The sequence below is a fragment of the Choloepus didactylus genome, chromosome 2 (assembly GCF_015220235.1).
Source record: "Choloepus didactylus isolate mChoDid1 chromosome 2, mChoDid1.pri, whole genome shotgun sequence".
Taxonomy (NCBI): Eukaryota; Metazoa; Chordata; class Mammalia; order Pilosa; family Megalonychidae; genus Choloepus; species Choloepus didactylus.
The window spans coordinates 233,994,555-234,014,322 of NC_051308.1; the positions used below are offsets into that span (position 1 = coordinate 233,994,555).

The following is a 19,768-nucleotide window of genomic DNA, read 5'->3' on the forward strand; positions in this document are numbered from 1 at the left end:
AGCTGGGTGACGGACACATGGCCTTCACTACACTATTCTGTCTAATGTCTGTCTGTTTTTGGTTGGGGAGGGGTGGAGGAGGGGCAGGGAGAGAAGGAGGAAAGGAGGGGAGAGGAGCAGCAAATACAGAAAACTCATTTGACCAGTTCTGCCAAAAATGTGGTGGGAGAACGGGGTGGAGTAAAGCAGTAAAGTTCTTGAGCAGGAAAGTCCCGGGGGACCCACTGCCCCAGGGGAGGGGTGGCCACAGATGGGAGCCCAGGAGGGCAGGCATGCACCAAGGTGGGCTGGTATTCTTGGGGATGTGAAAATGAAGGTCAGCAGAAAATAAACGAACTAAATCCATAAGCAAGGTCAGCTGAGAATGAGAAGAGAGGTCAACACAAAGTGGTTTTTTTTTAAAGTTGTGTTTTCCCTGGAGTCCACTAACTGTGAGGCATGTACACAGACGACACCTCACACGCTGGGCTTTCTAGGCTACTCTCCCTTCCCTACTTCTGATTCCTGGAGCAGGAGGATGGTGCTCCCTGCTGAGCACCCTGGGGAGACTGGCCTCCCCGACTGTGCCAGGCCCCGTGGCTGCAGGGAGCTGTGAGTGGCCTGTGCTAGCAGGCCAAGGAATGCCTGCGCTGAGCATGTCAGTTAAGTCTGGTCCCACATTCGGCTCTGAGCCGCCACCACCTAACCCTCTCTGTCCGTTTCTCTCTGACAGACGCACACAACATAGAAAACAATTTCTAGAACTATGGTTGGTACCAAGAAATCCTTCCAGAACTGATCCCTACAGCTGACTCTAAGATGGCTGTGAAAGGTTATAAATGGCAAAATGAAAATAAGATGGTGACGGATGCCCTCCTTTCTTTTTCCCTCGCCAGTCAAGACAAGCAAGAGGTTGTGATGCTGTCCTGGGAGCTCTGGGTTCCAAACCTGCTACCAGCTCACTCACAGGCTGTGCTGGAGGTGGGGTGGGAGGAGAGAAGGGTCATCATGTCTGTATTTACAGGACAGGATAGAAACCACTGCCCCTACTGCTTAGGGAGAGTCTGTGAGGCTGGACAGGGAAGTGGCCAGGCCTGTTTCACTGCCTGACCACTACGTGCCCCCCTGGCTGCACCCGCTCCCTTCCTGCTCACAAGGGAGGTGGCAGCTCTCTTCTGCTACCCAGGGAGGAGGTTGCCAGGTAACCGCAGCCTCCCTACTGGCCCCATGGAGACCAAATATATTTGGACGACAGAAAGAGTGTGACAACTGAAGGGGACGAGTCTAGTTGGGACCATATCTCAGACATTTTCACAGCACGTGGTTCCCCCAAGGCAGTTTAAATGCTTTTCCTTCTTGCAAGGTGAATCTCCAGGCTCAAGGAATGAAGATTGTTCTGCCTCTGAACTCAGCACAGGGCTTGACCTCGTTTGGAGGAACCATGGTCTCCTTTCAACGTGGGAAGGAAGATGGTAAAAGGCAAAGAACCAGAGACCTGGAAGGCAACCAATGGCCTGAAGGAACACGCAGTGCCCACGCGAGTCCCCTCCCGCAGGGATGGGAATTGGCGCTGGCAGGACCCCAACTTGGGCTTTTCTGAGCATTCCACACTCAGTGCTTTGTGTGGCACTGGTGGGAGGAGGCAGGGAGTTTTCCAAAGCCTCATTTTAACTAGTCCTTCAAAGCACAGGAACCTTTACTAGGTCTGTGTTCATCTTTCACTTCCCTTTTCCTCTGCTAGAACTATAACATGACCTCATGAGTGCATCCCCCACCCACACAACCAGCTTGTTGCTAAGGAAAAGGGTCATCAAATCCCTGTCTAAACCCCCCAAATCCACTGAAACTGGGACAGAACAGTCTCTTCAACCAATGGGGCTGGGAGAACTGGATTATTCATATCTAAAAGAATTAAAGAGGCCCCCTACCTCACACCCTATACAAGAATTAACTCAAAGTGGATCAAAGACCTCAATGTAAGAGCCAGTACCATGAAACTTCCAGAAGATAATATAGGGAAACATCTTCAAGACCTGGTACTAGGAGGCAGCTTCTTAGATCTTACATCCAAAGAACAGGCAAGAACAAAAAAATAGATAAATAGGAACTCCTCAAAATCAAAAGCTTCTGTGCCTCAAAGGACTCTGTCAAAAAGGTGAAGAGGCCAGACAAGTCAATGTGAGAAAATATTTGGAAAATATCTGATAAGAGACTGATATCCAGCATATACAAAAAAATCCTACAATTCAATGACCAAAGTACAAACGGACCAATTATAAAATGAGCAAAAGATATGAAAAGTTATTTTTCCAAAGAGGAAATACAAACGGCTAAAAAGTACACGAAAAACATTCATCTTTATTAGCTACCACAATGAGATATCATTTCACACCAATAAGAATGGCTACCATTAAACAAACAGGAAACTACAAATGCTGGAGATGATGTGGAGAAATTGGAATTCTTATCCACTGCTGGTGGGAATGCATAATGGTACAGCCACTGTGGAAGACAGTTCGGCAGTTCCTCAGAAAACTACATATCGAGTTACCCTATGATCCAGCAAATTCCCTATTCGGTATATACCCAGAAGATCTGAAAGCAGTGACATGAACAGACATTTGCACACTGATGTTCACAGTAGCACTGTCATGATTGCCAGAAGATAGAAACAATCCCAGTGTCCTTCAACAGACAAGCAAAGAAACAAAGTGTGGTACATACATATGATGGAATACTATGCAGCAGTGAGGAGGAATGAGGTTCTGAAACATGTGAGAACATGGATGAACCTTGAGGACTAATACTGAGTGAAATAAGTCAAACACAAAAGGAGAGACATAGCATGATATCACTAATATGAAGCCCCTGGATAATGCAAAATTAGTGTCTTATGTAGAATATAGGGGACCTAGAGATAGAAGCTAGAGAAGGGGGAATGATTACCTAATATGTACAGACCTGTTAACGATGTTGAACTTAAAGGTATGGGAATGGACAGAGGGATGATGGTTTGTTAATGAGATTATTAGTATCAGTGCCATATTGAAGGAGAACATGATTGAAAAGGGTTGTTTAAAGTCATGTATCTCACAAATCAGCACTACAAATATAAATACATTCTTGTATGATCTACTTCTAAGGCATGACACTTCTACAAAGAGTTAACAACAGAGTGGTATACGAGAAAAACTACCTATGGTATACTATTTAATAGGAATACCTTACTAGTGCCACTAGGGGTAAATAGTTGTGGTGGGGGATAAGAGTTATGGGGTGTTCTGGGTTATGATAATTGTTTAAAACTGAGAGTGATGATGACTGTACAACTAAGTGAGGATAATGTGAGACAGTGATTGTTTATTTTGAACAGAATATATGCTATATGAAATTAGGAGCCCCCCTGTTTAATAAGTAAAGCCATAAATCTTGATGCTTGCTCTTTGAAACTTACTGCTGTAAAGGGGAGGCTAAGCTTACCTATAATTATGCCTAAGAGTCACTTCTAGAGAATATCTTTTGTTGCTCAGATGTGGCCTTTTTCTTTCTAAGCCCAACTTGGCAAATAAATTCATTACCCTCGCTGCTTTGTGGGACATGATCCCAGGGGAGTGAATCTCCCTGGTGATGTGAGACACGACTCCCAGGAATGAGCCTGGCCCTGGCATCAAGGGATTGAGAATACCTTCTTGACCAAAAGGAGAAGAACAGTAACAAAATAAGGTTTCATAGGCTTAGAGATTTCAAATAGAGTCAAGAAGCTATCCTGGTGGTCACTCTTACGAAAGCTTCAGCTAGATACTGCAAATGGCCACAGTAAGCCAAGTCCAAACCAACAGTATTTCCGAAAATCCTAAAGAACATCCAAGTTCCTATCTGAGACTCTATAAAAGTTTCACTCATTAAGTTTCTTTTTCAGAAACTTAAAACCTCCAGATTGTTTCTATGCCAGATAAGTCCCAAAACTCATAGTCACCAGTCTCTTCAAGAACATCAACCAGCTACATCCCCCTTCCCCATAGTGTTGACACCCCTTTTCAACATGAACAAGTTAGAGTGATTATTGCCCAGATATCCCTGAAGATTGAGACAGTGATCAAATGAGAAGGAGGAGGAGCAACAGACAAGATGGGATTTAACAAAGGATTATGATACTGAATCATTATATAGATTTGTTTTTTTGTTTCTCATGTATTAGAACAGCTAGAAGGAAATAACTGAAATTATGGAACTGTAACCCACACTATACTTTGAAATTTCCTCTATAACCACTCGTTAAACCGTACTTGGAAGTTATCACTTTTCTGTATATAATGTTATATTTCACAATAAAAAATGTTAAAAAAAAAATCCCTGTCTAAATCACAATGTTAGGTTTGGAGGACACTGGGGAGACCCTGCCTCCTTTTCAAGGCTAGACAACACAGATACTTCACAGGCTGAAAATGTCAACCCAGAGCTAAGAAGCACGAGGATAACTTCATGGACTACAAATCCATAAGGACGTTTGGGAGGAGCACTGCCATTTGTTCAATGTCTGTCTCCCCTTCTAGAAAGTAAGCCCTGTGGGGGAAGGGCTTCTTGGTATATTTTGGTCACTGCTGATTCCTGGTGCCTGGGAGAGGACCTGGCACAGAATCATCATTCAACAAATGCTTGTTAAATGATGGGTGGTTTTACAGGGGACCAGCTCACAGGATTGACCCATGGGACACATCTGCCATAATTTCATTATGGAGATGGAAAAGGCTCAGAGAGGTGGAAAGTGCAAGAGCCAGGAAATGGTTCAGATCCCAGCTCTGGCTCCTAGAGCATGCTAACTTTGGGCTACTACTTCTCCGACTCTTCATTTCCCTCCCGTGTAACGTGGTCCCGAGCTGCCCTGCAGGCATGTTGGGAGACCAGATGAAATGGGGCGAACATGCCAGGCAGGTGCCGGGCGCTCAGCAGGTGCTGGCTCAGCCTAGCGTTACTCCCCCGAAGTAGATACTTCGGGCCTCCGTCGTCTGGGAACACCAAAAATAAAGGACTTTGGGGGAAGAAACGTGAGGAGAAAAGGTTGCCCTCACCACAAATATTAAGTTGGGAGATTTTTGTGGATTTCAAACAGCCCCCTTCCTTGTTTTCACTTCTGACTGGGTTTCTTAGAATCCGCTAGTCCCAATTCTTAAATACAGTTATCCTGGGAGAAAGAGTGGGAATTATAGGAAATGAATACTTTCTTCCTCGTGAATTTCTGTTATATTTGTAAACACTGATAAGCACAGGGAAAAAGGACAAATTACACATATGTAGAACGGGAGAGGCTGCCTGGGAGGCAGGGCCAGCTGCTTCACTGACGGGTGGACCTGCACCCAGGGCCTGGGCCGTTTACAGCAGCCAGCAGCTCCAGCCAAATGGACTCTCCAAGAAACTCTCCTTGCTCTCCTTCCTCAAATGCAAGTTTTAGGATGTTTGCACCTTGAATGAGCAGCAATACAGAGGAGGACAGGGCTGGAAACAAAAGTTCGCCCAAACAAGCCAGGCCTGCTGGCTACTTTAGACTCTCAAGAGGAGACTCTGGGCCCAGAGTTGTCACTTTATTAGGTTACTGCACTGCAGAGTTCTAGATCCCCAGCCAAGAAACTCGCCTATCAGTGAGACCACCTAGGAAAGCTTTTTATTCTATGGGTAAAAGACCCATGGTTCCTTAGACATGGGCACCACCAGCTTCAGCAGCAACCCGCTCTTGCCATGTGGCGAATCCCGATGCCTGAGACGCACATCAGAGACCCGAGAGGGCAGAGTGACCCACCAAGGAGCCCCATGCAACCTGCGAATGCCAACCCACCTCTCCCCATAGCGGTCACACTCTCCACACCAGCTCCTTTCTTTCCATATTAAAACATGTCTTGACCACCCCACCCTTTGCTCAACAGTGGTTTCTGAACCTAATCCCTTTTTTTCCCCCTAGCTAGCAGTAGATTTTAAATCTTGCTGGGAATTTCTTTTCATGCTGGCCTCCAGCTGGATGAGTTTTGAGAGGAAATGGCAGGAATTGCCAGGGCTCCATCTGAAACTCCCAAGTGTTAATGGTTGCTCTGAAAAGGTCAGCGGTGGACTACCCCTTTCAAACAGGGGGCCCGCTGCTGCCGGGCGGTGGCTTTTTTATGTCTAACCCCAGGTGCAGGTGAACTTTCTGCATGGCCTCAAATCGTCTAACAGGGCCCTCAATCTGGATGGGCCTAATGCTAGAGCCAGTCATGGGGAAAAAAGGACCCAGCGTGTTCTGTGATGAGATGGAAAGGACCATGGCAGCACAAGGCTTCAAACAGAAACCTGCTGTTAGGGCAGCATCTAGTTCACAGACAACCAGACCTTCAAACCGAATGGGCAAGGCTCGGAAAAGGCAGCCGCTGCTGCTGCTGCACCAGTTTCTACGTCTGAGCCCGGGTGGAGTTACTCACGGGGTCGGAGCCCACTGTGGACACTTCAGAGGGTCCTGGCTGGGGGCCTTCCGATGGCTTCCATTACATGAAAGAGAGGAAAGGAGCAGAGAACTAGCTATGGCCGCTGCTGCCAACGTTGGACACAGGCAGGGGAAGAGGAAGCAAGCAGAAGGAATATTGGTCCTTAGCAATTCCATTTATAAAATATGCATACACGTATTATTTTATTCAGGTCTTTGCCCTGGTGACTTAGGTCTGCAAGGATTTCAGAACATTTAAAACTCTTAAGCGTTTTTCCATGAAACCAGAGAGGAAAACATTATTGATCTAAATCAAATGATGGTCAACGTGATTCTCACAAATATCTACCAGGCCTTCTCCAGAAATGAGCTGCTCAGCTACTTTTTAATGCACAAGCAGATCTAGCGAATGTGTAGAGTGGGAACATAGGGGAAAGCCCACCACCCCTGGGGTGCTTGTCAGCCACACGGACAGGTGGGTTGAGCAACAGCTGCAGCTGGTAGATTCTGGCTGGGAGACTCCTGCTCAGCGCAGTGTGTCCCCGGCTGGAAATAGAACAGCATCAGAGCCTAAGTGGCCGGCAGTGAACGCCTGCACACTGACAGGCAGCCGGGAGCCCGGGAGAGAGACGGCTGCGGCTCTGGAGCACACGTGGGAGGCCGGTTCTTTCTTAAAATTCATTTACCCTTCCTTCGGGGAGTGGAATCGTTGCAGAGAAGAGGGAGAAAAGGGGACTCATTTTTTATTTTATACACTTTGAAGTGGTTTGTGTGGTTTTTTTAACTGTTATCATTGTGGTAACATATACATACAACAGAAAATCTGCCACTTTAACCCTTTCTAAGTGTACAATTCTGTGGCATTAATTACTTTTATGGTGCTGTGCTACCATCATCACCTTTCATACTAAAATGTTTTCATCTCCCAAAACAGGGTGTACCAGTTTATATATATTATGTCCCCCAGAAAAAGCTATGTTCTTTGATGCAGTCTTGTGGTGGCAGACATAATAATACTGATTAAGTTGGAACATTTGGATTAGGTTGTTTCCACGGAGATAGATGTGCCCCACCCAACTGTGGGTGATAACTCTGATTGGATAATTTCCATGGAGGTGTGGCCCCGCCCATTCAGCATTGGCCTTGATTACTTCACTGGAGCACTATATAAGCTCAGACAGGCGTGAGCTTGCTACAGCCAAGAGGGACACTTTGAAGAAAGCACAGGAGCTACAGATGTGAGACAGTCTGAAGACAGCCGTTGAAAGCAGACTCTTGCTCCGGAGAAGCTGAGAGAGGACAAACGCCCCAAGGGCAACTAAGAGTGACATTTTTGAGGAGCTGAAGACTAGGGAGGAACGTCCTGGGAGAAAGTCATTTTGAAACCAGAACTCTGGAGCAGACGCCAGCCTTCCCAGCTAACAGAGGTTTTTCAGATGCCAATGTCCTTTCTTGAGTGAAGGTACCCTATTGCTTATGCCTTACCTTGGTACCCGAATGTTGATGTGTTTGTTACCTTGGACACTTATGGCCTTAAGACTGTAACTGTGTAACCAAATACCAACCCCCCCCTTTTTAGAAAAGCCAATCCATTTCTGGTGTTTTGCATTCCAGCAGCATTAGCAAACTGGAACACAGGGTTTGTGTGTTTTTATATTTAGAATGATTTTTCATTTTTATCCTAGTCAGTGTTCCCTGCTGGATACATCACCTCCTTAGGGAAGTCCTCCGGGACCACCTCCTCCAAAGCAAACTTCTGGCTGATTCTGTATCATATTATCCTGCCTAGTGCCTTCTTAACATTTACTGGAACCCAAAATCATCTTTTTATTTTTCTGTCTATTCATTTATCACTCTCCTTCCGCTACTAGAATATCAGCTCCATGAGGGCAGGAACCTTATTTGCCTTGTTCACTCCCAAATCCCTAGGACCTAGTACAGTGGCAACACATAGTAGGTGCTCATAAATATTTTACAATAACTGAATGCATGGTCACTTGATGGGATTTACAAATGTCCATATTCCCTCCCCAGCATGATCTAATGGGCAAAAACAGTCACAATAGACAGCTGGTTAACTACAGGACTGAGCATACCAACTTCTCCAAAAGTGATCCCAGGTCTACCTGGGGAGGACTTTTTGGGCACACACACATACATGTCCATATCCTTGTCTGTATCTATGGTTCTTCCCTCTTCTCTAAGCCTGATGTATACTTCTGAGACAAGGGTTTGGGTCAAGGAAAATAACAGGTGTCAGCAAACTACAGCCTGAGGGCCAAATCCAGCCTGCTGCTATTTTTGTAAATAAAAGTTTATTGGGACACAGCCATATCAAGATGTTTATGGATTATTTGTGGTTGCTTTTGAGTTAAAAGGGAAGAACTGAGTAGCTGCAACAGAGACTATATGACCCATAAAAAATATTTACTATCTGGCCTTTTAAGAAAAAGTTTGCAGAACCCCGAGCTTCAAGAAATCAAGAAGTACAATAAAAGACTTTAACTTGACAACTGCCTGAAAGTAAACTGCAGGCTCACAGAGACATTTGCAAGTAATAACAGTAGCTAGCATTTTATTTTGGCCTTACTATGTGCTAGGTATTGTACTAAGTGCTTTAAGTGTATTATCTCACTCAATTTAATTCTCATTACAGTGGTAGGAGTAGGTTCTGTTTGCTGAAGCTAAAAGAGGTACAGTAAATTTCTGGGACTAACACAGTGACAGAACCAGAATTGGAACTCAGACCATGTCTGTTTAACTCTGAAATCTACACTTGTATCCATATAGTTTCCATGGAAAGCAATTCCAGACACATCTACGAGAATCCCCAGTGCTCTTGAAACTGGTCTGTCTCCCCACTGTCTTTAAAAGACCACCGGTACATCCCCCCACTTCATTGGGGTCACTTAGGCTGCTCCTCCTATCTTGAACACTGGCTTCTTCTCTTTCTCTGAATTCAACCATTTTGCCAAAATCAGTTCAGCCTTCCTTCTCTGAGGGCTTCTCCTTGCCCTTATTATTATTTTTGATTCTCCCCTCAACCAATATACAGACTGTTGGAGGGTAGTGACTGCTGTTACAGCACAGAGCCTTTGCTCATACTGCAAGCAGATGCAACAGGCACTCAGGGCTCCTTAAAAGTTAAAAAAAAAAAAAAAAAAAAAAAAAACCTCTCATGAAAACCACTGCCTTCCCTCCCCTGGAGAAGATGCTGTTCAGTAGAACCACTTGCTGATCCAAATGTCAATACTACAGTCGACTTGGATCTTTCTCTTTAACCACTACATCAGCAACCACAGGCTTTGTTATCTGCACCTGGGATGTTTCTGCTACCCTCTCCCTTCTCAGAACATATGACACCTGCTTCTTATTGTTATCATTTTCATTTGTGTCAACTATTAAACCCTCCAATTTTCCCTAACCCCCAAGGAGCCTGGCTCCATATCAGAACGCAGGTTCCCTTCAGTTCAGGTGGGATAATAGCTAGTAAATTTGGTCTTCCAGTAAATGTTCATCATCACAAAATCTAGGTGCAAAAATAGCTCAACTCACCAATGCTGCTTGGGGCTGGTGGGTACACTGGGGACGTGGTTTCAGGGAGGTTTCTGGGATGCTCGTTGGGTTCTGTTCCTTGATCTGGATGCTGGATACATGGGTATATTCACTTTGTGAGAACTCAAGCTGCACACTTTGGATCTGTGTACTTTTCCGTAAGTATGTTATATGTTAACAGCAATACATAATGGATCTTTCTCTGCAGAATTACACATCACATTTTCTGCATGTAACATCCTTGGGAGAGGACCAGTAAGATCACTTTACTAGTGGTAGGATGGAAGAAAAAGGCCAAGCAAATGTTAAGGCACTGTAGAACAAATTTAGGTGAGGTTGGTCTTCAAGGACAAATCTAATCCCAAGACTGGTGGCCTTCAATGCCTACTACTGTAGCTGAATTCACAGATTCCTACTAGAAGCAGCTACTCTTGATTCAGAAAACCAAATGCACTTCAGAATGCAGTTCTCTGAAACACAGCATACAAAGGAAATGGCTGGCAGGTCTAAAGGGTGTTATATAACAACTTTAGTACTTGAGACACCTTCAGATCTTGTAAAAGCGAGAAACTGGCTCTACCATAAACAAAAAAGCTACCATGCATTAACTCTGGGTCAGGCACCATGCCAAACAACCCTAATGCTACCTCTGCTTTACAGATGAGGAAACTGAGACACGGGGAAATTAAGAACCTCTTACAGATTATTAATGGACAGGGCAGGGATTCAAGCCAGGCAGCCAGACTCCAGAATCCACGTTCTTAACCATGAAGCTAGTCAAGCCTTTGGTTATGATGCACCCAGGGGTGGGCTTCCAGTTTCTAGAGTGCAACTTACATTTTCTAGGGTACATTACAGTTTGATAAAATGTGCTTTATAAGAATCTTGATAAACACACTTGACTCTTTCATAAATGAGAGCCTGATTTACACTGGGTCAGTGCCTTCAAAAGACCCGTGCTCACACAGATGACAGCGGTGCCCATGGCCTCCACCTCTCCGTCAAGGACTCTCCCTCCCCATATATCTGTCTCGAATTCTAAAGACAAAATGCTCAGCCCACCTGAAGCCATAATCAGCCAGATTCCATTAGAAATGTCAGCAGTCTTCCTTTCTCTTCCATTACAAAGGATGTATTGCTTTTTAATGAAGTATTTGCTCATCCTGCTTTCCTTGAGTAAGCAAAAACTATATCCCACTGCATTAGCAAAGCTGAGGAAAACTAATAAAATTCTTGTTGGAGCTCTGCAGTGTTAAACTTTTGATGGTACTTTCAGAGAAACATTTTGGTAAGAGCTTTTTTGGTTCTGCTTTTCTTTTTAAGCCACATTTATTTCTATGACATGTAAAATTGCTTGTCTATGCTACTTTTGAGGAATGTAAGTGGAAAAAAAAACATAGTTATTTAAAAATAATGTTTGATTTAATGAATTCTCTTCATTTTGGTTGAGTCGTTGTCCCCGTCCCCCCCCCCCCGGCCCAAGACATTCTTTTCCTAGTTTCTAGACTATCAGGTAAGACAGGGATTCAAATAAGAAAAAAAATCCAACATTCCTTAAATGACCATCAATTCTGGTTTGGCCATTTAGATTTTAGGTGAATATGAGTTCGTCTTCTGGCACAACACGTCTTTTCCGAGAAGCCGACTTCATCACAAATACAGTTACCTGCCCTTGCTGGGTAATAACTTCTACCTGGAATTGGGAAAACAATCTCTACTGCAGCAAGCCTCACGCAGCAACGGGTCTGTAGTGCCAAGCTCCACGGATCAACATCCAAAACGCAATTCCCAGGTACTTCAGATAATCAAAGTTGGGAAATAAGCCTCTTCAAAACTGCCCTCCTTGAGCAAGATTATTCAGGGAACTTCCCTGGACCAAAGGCAACGTCGCCAGAACACAGAACTGGAAAGACTGGAAGTTGCTTATTTGCCTTCGCACTGACAGCCAGGTACCCTCGGAGACCGCCGGGAGGAAACTCAAGGATGCAGGGGATTCCGCCCAGGGATGCGGGGCGGTCGGGGCCCCCCTAGGAGCCTTCCCGGCAGCTCTGCTGCTTGAGTGGGGGGACTGGCGGTCGCCGGCCCCTCCGGGTGAGGCAGGGTCCCCGGGCCTGGCCTTCGGAAGCTCTGAGGATGCTGACCTCAACTTTGTTCTTTAAAAATAGCTCGGAGGCCGCGGCGCTCACGTGAGCGGCCGTGCTTACCCTCCCTCGGCCCGGGGCTCCCGGCGGCTCCTCGGCCCAGGGGTGGCGGAGGGGAAGGGCGGTGTCCCTGAGCCCCGGGGACAGAGGGCACCCCCGGCCCGGGCGAGCGGCCGGGAGGGAGGAGGGAGCGCAGGAGGGGTCGGGTCTTGGTCCTGGTCCCGGGGAGCGGGGCTGAGAACCGGGCCCCGAGGAGGACGCCGCGGCCGCGCTCACCTTCTTCACCGACAGCGAGATGTTCTCGAGGATCCGGTCCTTCACCTCCCGCGGCTCCATGGCGCCGCCGCCGCCGCCGCCCCGCCGCCTCTTCCCGCGCCGGGGGCCCTGGGCCGCCGCCAACCGCTGCCGCCGGCCGTGCGGGGGCTCCGTGGTGCCGGCCGCGGGGCCCGGCGCCCGCCGCCCGGCCCTCGCCTCGCCCGGCCCCTCGCTCCGCCGCGGCCCGGGCTCGGAGCGCGGCCGGGGGAAGGAGGCCGCGGGCTGCGTGCGGCGGCGGCGGCGGCAGGAACTGATGTCAGGCGGGGCGGGGCCAAGGCCGGCGGCGGCGGCTGGGGCGTCAGTGCCGCGCCCGCATCCGGAGGCGCCGGGGACCCCGGGCGCCCGCACTGACCGCGGCTCTCCCGCCCACGACCCGCATCGCCGGCCCCCCAGACCCCGCCCGCCGGAGACCCCCGGCGACCTTGAGAACCCCTGGTCCCCTCTCCTGGTCTTCCTCAGTCCACAGACCCCGACCCCCGCCCTCCTCAGAGACCCCCGAGCTCCCCCACCCCGCCGCCGGGAACCCGCAGAGCCCCTCAGCTCCAGACCCCGGCTTTTCCTCAGCCCAGAAGCCCCCTTCCCCCCGCCGGCCTTCCTCAGCCCATAAACCCCCAGACCTCGGGCCCCCCTCAGAGACCCCGGAGCCTCCCCATCCCCGCTGACCGGGGACACCGAAAACCCCTTCAGGCCACAGACCCTGCCTGCCCTCCCTCCCCTTCGTGAGCCCAGAGTGTACCCCACTCCCAGTGAGGACTCAAGAACCCTTAACGTACCGACCTCAGGCCCCTGGCTTTGGGGAGTCCAGAGACCCCAGCACCCTCACCCAGCCTTGCCTACAGACCCCCAGCCCTTCAGCCTTCCCTGGCCCCTGTGGTCATATCCATCCCAGAGAAGCCAGCCCCTCTATTATCACTGTCAAATCCTAAACTTTGAGGCCATTTCAGGTCCCTAGTGTCTGTCCCTCGGCACCTCTAAAACACATCCTCTCACTTCAGTTGCAACTCTCCTTCCTACTTCTACCCTTATCTACTTCTTCAGCCCCGCATATCCTGGGAGCCTCAACTCCCTCAGCCCCTTAAACTCACCATATCAATTCCCCTTATCCTCGAATTCACCGTCACTTAAGCCTCCTACTCTTAGAGTTCTCTCCTGTCTGGCTCCTTTCATTTATTTGGTCCCCAGATAAATATATTCCTGGTACACCCATCAATCCCTCCACTCTTTAGTCTTAGACACCTCAGTTCCCAACTCCAGCTCCCTAGTCCTCCCTCTCTGCTCAAGCTATCCCAACCCTCAACGTCCCAGACCCAGTCACTGCATCAGAAACACTGATTCCACAACTTATGCAGGATGGACCATATCCCACCTCACCCTACCCCCCACATACTCAAAAGACACCTTCTCATCCCTCAGTTTCCCAAAGATGAGATCCTTTCTCATCCCTCAGTTTCCCAAAGAGTTTTTATTTGACTGGATAAGGGGACAAAAATAACCTCAGGAAAAGGAAAGAGAACTCTAGAAGCTGGGATTGATGTGCACAGAGGACCTAGGACAAGAGTTGTTAATAATGATGATAACTGTGATAATCAGTGTTTAGTATAACTGTGCGCCACGAAGTGGTTTTTGTACACTTGTGTAATCCTCACACAATTCTTGTAGAGACGAAGAGACTGAGGGGTGGGGGGTTAGGTCATTTGCCTAAAACCATGTAGGTAGTGGTGGAGCCAAGACTCCCACTGAAGAAATCTGACTCCAGAAACAGTTTACATTCTTTTCTAGTCCGAGGATTCCTTTATACATTTGCATGCTACTCTGCAGGAACTTGATCAAACCCTTTAGAGGAAGAAGTGATGTCTCTATAAACCTAGGATCCAGGTCATTTTCTCATTTGTATTGAATTCAGGAAAATAAGATATAATAGCCTCCATGGAACTGGGCAGAGGGCAGAATAAAGACAAGTGGGGATCAAGGCTGCTGACACTGGCCAGGTAGAGGGAAAGGCTGAGAGCAGAAGACACGTTACTTGAATGAGGAAAGAAAAAGCCAGATATCCAAAGGTGTTTGTGGCAAGTAGGAGGAAAGCCCGTCTTGAATGACTAGTTTATTAGCTTTGGTGCCGTCCCTTTCCACTCCACCCAAGCCAAGGTGTTACAGGCCCCAACCTGTCTGACACAGCTCTGGCTCACGAGAACCCATTGAGCCCAAAGTTGAACCAATGAGCATTGTGACCCTTCCCTGTGCTGAACAGCAAGCCATCTTCTGCTGGTGCCATCTTCCTACAAAAGGCTGCTCAAGGCTTGGGCACATGGCAGCTTCAACGGACGTTGTCATTGTTTGGCTCTGTACCTGTGGTGTCTCCCTAGTCTGTGGTTTCAGGCAGCAGTGGAATCTCTCCCATACTGTTTTCATCTTTGCTCATGGAAGGATGGTTACATTCCATTTTTATAACATTCAGGAAGACAGAAGGTGTCGCTGCCTACACAGTTCCTGAGGCACGCGTAGGTATGTGAGTGGGTGGGAGAGGAGGGGCGTATTTTAGTTCTAACAAGACTTCTTACAGGGAAGAGGACAGGGCCAAGTGTGTGTATGTGTTCATGAGCAGATCATTGCACCATTCTGGAGCTCAAACATGGAATCCATCCTGCCAAAAACTAAAAAAAAACTGGGCAAACCTGAAAAAAAAAAAAAAAAAAAAAAAACCACCAGGATGCCTATTAATCCTATTACTGGGAATCATTAAAACTCAGAATTGAAGCTCATTCATCTATTGCACAAGACTGCTGATCATGTGGAATGTGCATGAGACTCTGAGTCAAAAGGCATCAGGAGTCAAAAGCCAACTGACTCACGCTAAGGCCTCTAGCAAGTCATTTTGCCTTCGTTTCCAAAGCAGCCACACAGGAAAAATGGTTTTGTTTCTGTTCTTGGTTTTTTTTTCTTTTTTTTTTTCTTTGTTTTTAGTATTGTCCTCATCTGGGTCTCATAGTGCTAAACTTCATCAGATGAAGGCAAAAGTTAGGAAGGAAATCAAGACCATAGAGAGGAGCACCAGGTTGCCTTTATTTTTCTTCCCAAAGACTGCGTACTGCCTCAGAGGGGAGAGAGCAAGGAAAAAATTATGGCAGCTTTAACCCACGATGCTCCTAAAGGTCACAGGATGATTGTAAGAAAAAGTGGGGCATGCTTTAAGGACTAATCTCCTCCCCACTCCCAAACTCAAGGCAACTATATTCTTGTCCTTAGAAGAGGGAGTATATATTTCCTTGGCCATCAGGCTATGAAGCCATTTGATCCCCATCTAGAGAGGAAAGATTGGAGGGGCTGGTTGTGCACAACAGCAACAGCCCAGGTTCCCAGTCCTTAGCTCCGGCACCTAGAAGTGCAGACAATCTACAACACCAGGACTGGGTAGACTAACACAAGGCAGCATTGATCTAGCTGATATTATTTCAAAGTGTGGAACGTCCAGTTCATACCTCATTACTGTCAGGTCAGCAAGATGGACTGGTGAAAATTGGGATATTGTCCAATCTCCTAGTTTAGAAACCTCCAGTGTCTTCCTGTCATTGCATTTGGAATAAAATCCATACTCTTTTTCTCTGGCTTACAAGGCTACAGGTGATCTGACCCAGCCTCCCTCTCTGACTCATCTCCTCATCTCTCCGCTGGTGTGTGCCAGCCTGCTCGCATTCTGTTTCTCAAACATGCTAGCCTGATCAGACCTGATGGCTTTTGTTGGGAATGCTCTTTCTGGGTATGGCAGACGCCTCTTGGTGTTCACCTAAACTTGCTCTCTTTCTACAGTGATACGATTGTAGCTAGGTACAGTGCTAGACTATATTTCCCAGTCTCCTTTGTAGTAGGCACTGCTATCTGATGGTGCTCTCTCCAATGGAATATGGAATGATCTACTTCTGCTCTGGGCTTCTAAGTGAGTGGGTTCTCCTCCTCCATGTTTCTTCTCCTCCCAGCTGGGATGAAGCAAAGGGGATGTCGGAGATACAGGATGTAACTGAGTAACTACATGGAGAAGTACCTGCCAAACACCTAGGACAGTAACATAGGCAAGACACAAACTTCTTGTTGTAATAAACCATTGAAAATATGGGGCCACATTGTTCCCTTAGCATAGCTAACCTAATAATCCCAAAATACTCACCTGGCAGGATCCTTGTAGTAAGTCAGTTCTCAATTTAAATGTTACCTTCTCAGAGAGACCTTTTTACCCGGTTACTCAACATTTAGTAGCCTCGAGTCCCTCCCAGCATGTCAATCTAGTATCTTCATCATAGAATTAATTGCTATCTGGCATTTTCTTATTTGTTGTCACTCTCCAGAGACTTCTCTGATGTAAGCTCCATGGGAATAGGCACTTTGCTCAGCCCATTCAATGCTGTATGCATAGCATCAACAGTGTCTGGCATATGGCACTCAGTGTTTACTGAATGAATATCTTCTCACTAGTTTTTAACTCAATTGGGATGCAAAGAATTTTTTAGCTGGCCATAGCAGTAAAAGGAAGAAAGAGAACTGAGGACAAAAGTAGGGCTCCTTCCTTGACATGCTAAGCCCTGTGTCTTGGGGCTTGCCCCTATGAAGCTTGTTACTGCAAAAGAGAGGCTAGGAGACTCGGGCAAGATGGCGGCATAGAGAGGCGTGGAAGCTAAGTAGTTCCCCTGGAACAACTACAAAAAACCAGAAACAACTAGTAAGTAATCCAGAATAACTGCGGGGGATAAACGAGACCATCCACTCATCATACACCAACCTGAATTGGGAGGAATGCCCGAGAACACAGCATAAAATCTGTAAGTAAAACCTGCGGAACCAGGTCGGGAAACCCCCTCCCCCATAGCCCGAGCTGCGGAGCCTCGTGGTGCCAGAGAGAAGCTCCCTCCCAGCAAGCGAATACAGCTCAGCTGAGCTCCATCTGGGGTTTTAAGTAGCGAGTGTGAACTGCTCACTACAGGTATGCAGCCCCAAAAAACAGACAGAGGCTTTGGGTGACGACTGACCTGGGAGAGCAGGAGGGTCGCCTTGGACCGGGTCTGAAGGGGACTATCTGTTTCTTTTTTGGCTCAGTGGAGAAAGCCCCAGTCATTTTCAGTTTCCAGGGCTGTGACTCTGGGAAGGGTGGAGACACCACAAGCAGAGAGCGAGACCATTGAAATGCTAATGACCTCCACCTGGGGGGTCTGTCTTCTCTAGGAGGAAAGGGGTGGGGCCCTTTCCATTCAGAACCAGACCCCAGAGCCTGGGGGAACACGGCCATACCTCCTCACACCAGTCAAGAATTATAGGCTAACAGGCGTCACCTGCTGGGCAGAAAAGCACAGTGACCTGAGGCATCAAAGGGTGGAGCAATTTTCTAAGACACACCCTCAGGGAAACCAGATACTGAATATTTCTTCCTTCTGGGACCTGAGCCTGTTCTGGTCTGGGAAAACCTGATTTGGATAACCAAGGAAACCATGCCTAGACAACAGAAAATTACAACCTACATTAAGAAAAACAAAGTTATGGCCCAGTCAAAGGAACAAACGTACACTTCAACTGAGATACAGGAATTTAAACAACTAATGCTAAATCAATTCAAAAAGTTTAGAGAAGATATTGCAAAAGAGATAGAGGCTGTAAAGGAAGCACTGGACATGTATACGGCAGAAATCAAAAGTTCAAAAAACCTACTAGTAGAATCTATGGAAATGAAAGGCACAACACAAGAGATGAAAGACACAATGGAAACATACAACAGCAGATCTCAAGAGGCAGAAGAAAACACTCAGGAACTGGAGAACAAAACACCTGAAAGCCTACACGCAAAGGAGCAGATGGAGAAAAGAATGAAAAAATATGAGCAACGTCTCTGGGAACTCAAGGATGAAACAAAGTACAATAATGTACGTATCATTGGTGTCCCAGAAGGAGAAGAGAAGGGAAAGGGGGCAGAAGCAATAATAGAGGAAATAATTAATGAAAATTTCCCATCTCTTATGAAAGACATAAAATTACAGATCCAAGAAGCGCAGCGTACTCCAAACAGAAGAGATCTGAATAGGCCTATGCCAAGACACTTAATAATCAGATTATCAAATGTCAAAGACAAAGAGAGAATCCTGAAAGCAGCAAGAGAAAAGCAATCCATTACATACAAAGGAAGCTTAATAAGACTATGTGCGGATCTCTCAGCAGAAACCATGGAGGCAAGAAGGAAGTGGTGTGATATATTTAAGATACTGAAAGAGAAAAACCACCAACCAAGAATCCTGTATCCAGCAAAGCTGTCCTTCAAATATGAGGGAGAGCTCAAAGTATTTTCTGACAAACAGACAATGAGAGACTTTGTGAACAAGACACCTGCCCTACAGGAAATACTAAAGGGAGCACTACAGGGTGATAGAAGACAGGAGTGTGTGGTTTGGAACACAATTTTGGGAGATGGTAGCACAACAATGTAAGTACACTGAACAAAGGTAACTATGAATACGGTTGAGAGAGGAAGGTGGGGAGCATGTGAGACACCACAAGAAAGGAGGACAGATAACGACTGGGACTGTGTAACTTGGTGAAATCTAGAGTATTCAACAATTGTGATAAAATGTACAAATATGTTCTTTTACGAGGGAGAACAAGCAAATGTCAACCTTGCAAGGTGTTAAAAATGGGGAGGCATTGGGGGAGGGATGCAATCAGCATAAACTAGAGACTGTAACTAATAGAATCATTGTATTATGCTTCCTTTAATGTAACAAAGGTGATATACCAAGGTGAATGCAGATAAGAGGCGGGGATAGGGGAGGCATGTTAGACACTTGACATTGGTGGTATTGTCTGATTCTTTATTCTACTTTGATTTAAGGTTATTTTTCCTTTTGCTGCTTCCTAGCTGTCATTTTTTTGTTTCCTCTTTCTTTTGCCTCTCTGCCTTCTTTGACTCTCCCTCCTGCCTTGTGGAAGAAATGTAGATGCTCTTGCTTAGTATGAGCAGAATGTTCAATTAGGATGAACTTAAATGTTTGGAAATGAACAGGGGTGTTGGTAGCAAGGGATGACAGTGTGATTGTGAAAACCTTGTGGATCACACTCCCTTTATCCAGTGTATGGATGGATGAGTAGAAAAATGGGGACAAAAACGAAATGAAAAAATAGGGTGGGATGGGGGATGATTCAGGTGTTCTTTTTTATTTTTATTTTTTATTCTTATCTGGTTCTTTCTGGTATAAGGAAAATGTTCAAAAATAGATTGGGGTGATGATTGTATAACTGTATGATGGTATGATGAACAGTTGATTGTACACCATGTATGACTGTATGGTATGTGAATATATCT

The 19,768-nt window shown here is 46.5% G+C and overlaps 1 protein-coding gene across 2 annotated transcripts in view; it reads right to left on the reverse strand.

The window, feature by feature from the left end:
• The window catches only part of PLEKHM2 (pleckstrin homology and RUN domain containing M2), a 40,703-nt gene extending 28,125 nt beyond the window's left edge, over window positions 1–12,578 (reverse strand). The window contains exon 1 of one of the 2 annotated variants that reach the window (XM_037828429.1): window positions 12,400–12,543. In XM_037828429.1, coding sequence (XP_037684357.1) covers window positions 12,400–12,459 — 60 coding nt within the window. In that variant the 5' untranslated portion in view covers window positions 12,460–12,543. Of the gene's footprint in view, window positions 1–12,399 lie in introns of both variants that reach the window. The other variant, XM_037828430.1, reaches the window with a different exon arrangement.
• Between the last annotated feature and the right edge of the window lie 7,190 nt (window positions 12,579–19,768).